This window comes from Gekko japonicus, unplaced genomic scaffold (genome assembly GCF_001447785.1).
Source record: "Gekko japonicus isolate JY-2015 unplaced genomic scaffold, Gekko_japonicus_V1.1 scaffold815, whole genome shotgun sequence".
NCBI lineage: Eukaryota > Metazoa > Chordata > Lepidosauria > Squamata > Gekkonidae > Gekko > Gekko japonicus.
This window is the reverse complement of record NW_015161974.1, coordinates 328,779-333,102: the sequence shown is the minus strand read 5'-3', so window position 1 is coordinate 333,102 and position 4,324 is coordinate 328,779. Positions and strand designations below refer to the sequence as shown.

At 52.3% G+C, this 4,324-nt stretch overlaps 1 protein-coding gene across 1 annotated transcript; it reads left to right on the top strand.

Moving 5' to 3' along the window:
* Positions 1 to 1,028: 1,028 nt before the first annotated feature.
* On the top strand, positions 1,029 to 2,299 carry LOC107126193 (cell cycle control protein 50B-like). Its single transcript, XM_015429720.1, has one exon. The coding sequence runs from the start codon at positions 1,218 to 1,220 to the stop codon at positions 2,280 to 2,282; it is 1,065 nt and encodes a 354-aa protein (XP_015285206.1). The 5' UTR covers positions 1,029 to 1,217; the 3' UTR covers positions 2,283 to 2,299.
* The last annotated feature ends 2,025 nt before the right edge of the window (positions 2,300 to 4,324 follow it).

The window sequence follows — 4,324 nt, the reverse complement described above, 5'->3', positions numbered from 1 at the left end:
CCCCAAGAAAGCAAGCTGCAGGCATTGCATTGGCCATGCACAGATGGGCCCAACTTGGGTAGGCTCATTTGGCACATCACAGCAGTGGTATACAAATGAGGAGCTGCAGAAACCTTTATTTCTTCTTAAAAGGAAGATTTGTCTTCAGCAAAGTGGATTGTGGTTTCAAGATTTCACTAATAGCAAAAACAAACGGTGCTTTCTGTTCCCAGGAGCTACTAGAGACTCTGGGGGATCCTTTGCCCTGGAACCCTTTTTCAGCACTGGGGTCAATCCAAGAGCATTAGCGATCCAGAACGACAAACAACTTCCCAGTGGAAAGCAAGCTAAGAAAAGGGAATTCTTGAAAGAATAGGGAATGTTACTCCAACATAAATTTTCCATGGATTGGAGCCTGAGTGTTCAGACGCAAATGATCAGTGCATGTGAAAAAGTGTGGTCTAGCGCACTAAAGCTTATTTTGGAATAACACTTTCAGGCTAGCCCGATCGCGTGTCGGTCAGATCTCTGGAAGCTAAGCGGAGGTTGGCCCTGGTTGGTGTTTGGATGGGAGACCAGCAAGGAAGTCCAGGGTTCCGCCACAGAGGCAGGCAGTGGCAAACCACCCCTGTCCTTCTCTTGCCTTGAAAACTCCATTCGGGATTGCCATAAATCGGCTGCGAGCGACTTCCCGGCACTTTCCTCCTCCACCGCCAGCAGCAGCAGCAACCTTTCAGGTGCCGCTGGATTCCTGTTTCATTTGGCAGCAAGAGACTTCCGAAAACATTACGACGGGAGACAGGAAAGCTTCCAAGCAGGGATCAGCGCCTGCCCGGGGTCGTGGGGGACCCAAACGCCGCTGCCAAAGTGACAGAGGCACCGACTCACGCCGCCCTCTTCCTCCTTTACCTGCGCCAGACGCCGCGCCTAGGGGAGGGCGGCCTTTCCCACCAAAGCGCGGCGGGGCTAGGCTGGACTGAGCCGAGCCCGCCCCAGAGCCGCTCCTCTCCCGGAACGAGCGCAGGCAGGCGGGCAGGCAGGCGGGCGGGGGTTGCTTCGCTCGCGCTGGCACCTGGGCAGGCGGCGCCCCAAACGGGAAAGGCGCTCGGAGAGGGAGCGGGGGGCGCAGCGATTGGCCCGGTCGCCCCTCTTTCCACCCCCCCTCCCCGGAAGGTGCCGTGCACCTGGTCTCTCCTTTCCCGCAGGTGAGACAGGCTCCCTGTCTGGGCGCCGCCAGCATGGCCGCCGCCGCCACCTCTTCCTCCTCCTCCTCCTCGCGGTCTCCGCCGGCGCAGCAGCGGCCGGACAACACGGCCTTCACGCAGCAGCGCCTGCCGGCCTGGCAGCCGCTGCTGTCGGCGGGGACGGTGCTGCCGCTCTTCTTCTGCCTGGGCGTGGCCTTCGTGGCGCTGGGCCTGGGCCTCCACTTCTCCTCGGCCACCATCCGCGAGCTGGAGCTGGACTACACGGGCCTGGGCGACTCGAGGTGCGCCCGCTGCGCCAACCTCAGCCTGCTGGCCGACGGCTCGACGTGCGCCTGCGAGCTGCCCTTCTCGCTGGCCGAGGCCTTCCCTGCCCCCGTCTGCCTCTACTACCAGCTCTCCAACTACTACCAGAACAACCGGCGCTACAGCGTCTCCCGCGACGATCAGCAGCTCAGCGGCCTTTCCTGGGCTCTCCGCGACCCGGTGGAGGAGTGCAAGCCCTACCGCTACAATGCCACGGGCGTGCCTATCGCGCCCTGCGGCTCTGTGGCCAACAGCCTCTTCAACGACACCTTTGAGCTCTACTACGTGTTCAGCAATGGCACCAAGGTCAAAGTGCCCCTGGACAAGAGGGGCATCTCCTGGTGGACGGACACCAACATCAAGTTTCGCAACCCCGAGCCTGTCGACGGCATCTTGGCGCTGGCCTTCAACGGCACTGCAAAGCCCCCGAATTGGAAGGTCCCAGTCTACAAGTTGGGCCAAGGCAACAACACGGGTTTCGTCAACGAAGACTTCATCGTCTGGATGAGGACGGCCGCTTTGCCGACCTTCCGCAAGCTCTACTCACGCATCCGCCTGGGCAATTTCTCCACGGGGCTGCCCCGAGGCAACTACTCACTCAATATTACCTACAATTACCCCGTCCTGTCTTTCCATGGCACCAAGAAGGTCATCTTCAGCACCCTTTCCTGGATGGGGGGCAAAAATCCTTTCTTGGGCATCACCTTCCTGGTTTTTGGCTCCCTCTGCATCGTCACTGGCTTTGTCATGCTGGCAGCCCATATAAAATACCAACATCTCAATGAGGCAGATTAGTAAACGCAGCCGGGACAACCCCCAAGGTTTGGGGAGAGAGCTTCAGGAACTGTATGGCCAGTGGCTTCTTGTCATGTGTTAGCGGAATTAAGCCTAGGTTGTAGCTATGCCTGGAATCCTATTTGCAGGAGTCTAGAATCAATGGGACTTCTGAGTCGTCATAGATCGGGTTGGTGTTTTGTGTGTCAGTCACTTTCGTGGGCTTTGAGGCTTGTGCAGATGATTTGGGATTTACTTTTGATTTACATAAGAGAAACTGGGCACAGATCTAGGCTGTGTGGCAGATAGGGTGCTTCAGCCAAGGGTGTCCCATATGTAATGCTCCCTCTAAGCTGTGGAGTCTTGTGAGCAAAAATTCTACTTTGTGAGGTCCTGGCATTAAAGTTGTGAGCGAGCGATTTGGCTACTGCATAAATTAGTTTGCTCTGTCCTTCCTGAGCTAAGACAAAAATGTGTGAGCTGGAGGCTAAAAAACTGTGAGCTAGCTTACACTAACTCATCTTAGAGGGAACACTGCCCATATGATTGATGTAAGCCATATTTCACAGCTGTTTGGGTGGAGTTCTTATGTTTCAAATGAATTGATGTTTTAATTAAGAGCAGGAGAACATCTTGTCTCATTGAGTCCTTGAAGATGGATGTCCTCCACAACACTGGGCTAGACCATCATAGGAAGAAACGACTGACACAGTGCTTGATGGATGTCAAGAGCAATCCTAAACAGGTCTACTCAGGGCTATTCAAGGGAGCTTACTCCCAGGAAGGTGTTCTTAGGCTTGTATTGTTCAGCACTTAGACTTGCATTCGTAAGCATCGCTTCCAGAATGAAAGTCCTTATTGACAGACTTTACAGAGCTTTAAGGAATCTTTTATTTTACACCAGTTTCTTACCAGTGTGTTGTCTTGATAATTTTTTATAACATGCTTTGTACTATAAAAAGTGATTCCTTTAAAAGCAGTAATTCCTCGACGCTGGACAATTCCACACACGAGGAGACGTGAAGCATGCACACTGGTTGGGATGTGCATTGAAGGCCTGCTGCAGTTACTTGTTTGTTATGTCATTCTGAGTGCGCTGTTGGATTGCACCCTCTCTTACCACGTTCGGTTCTAGATCTGTCTGCGTCATCTCTTCCAGCTTCCATTTTACCCCTACAGATCCATCAGGATATCAGTTGCTGAAATGAATGTGTAACAGGCAGATAAAATCCACCCATGCGTATTTCCTAGCAATATTCCACAAGAGCTGGAGTTGTGTGACACCTAGTAGAAACTGTGGCCCTGAATTTCACTGTGCCATGAAACTCCCTGGGTGACCTTGAGTTAGTCCTCATCCAGCAGCCTACCTCACAGGGAAGACTGGGAAACCACAGCTTGTGCCTTGGAGGAAGAGTGGGTATAACATTAATGAAGTATCTTTCTTTGTTGATCAGTCAGCACTTTCTTTTCTAAATTAAAAGTCATTACTTGAATCAAATTGTATATGAACTAAGAATTGACACACATTTTTCTAACATGCTGCTTATGTGGTCAGATGTCCAAATGATTTCAACCAGGCTTTCTTACAGGTAGAGCCCAGGTGTTAGAGTGGACATATTGTAAGCAGAGCAACTGTTCAGTCTTATTGTTAACAGATTAGAAATTACAAAGGCTAACCAGTACGGCATGGTTTATGGTTACTCCCTGGTGCACTTACAGACCCCACTTTGGAGTCCAGAAGGAATTTCCCCCCAGGTCCAGTTGGACCACGGGTTCTGGAGGTCCTTTTGCCTTCCTTTGAGCATAGAGCCAGGGTCACGTGTGTGTGTGTGAGGTAGCTGTGAATTTCCTGTGTTATGCAGGGGATTGTATTAGGTGGCCTTTGGACTCCCATGCTTCCATATCCATGACTAGGAGGGATACCTTTGTCCAGATTATGGATCTTTCTGGTTGTTATAATCTGTACATGTTGTGGAGAACAAAAGGAAGGGTCAAGCCCACGGACTGCTCTCAGTCTCACTGTGTGTGCTTGGGGAGTAGGCCTCCCAACTCTGGGTTGGGAA

Bases quoted from the DNA above. Each gene is read 5' to 3' on its own strand.
- LOC107126193 (XM_015429720.1), top strand. From the start codon at position 1,218: ATGGCCGCCGCCGCCACCTCTTCCTCCTCCTCCTCCTCGCGGTCTCCG.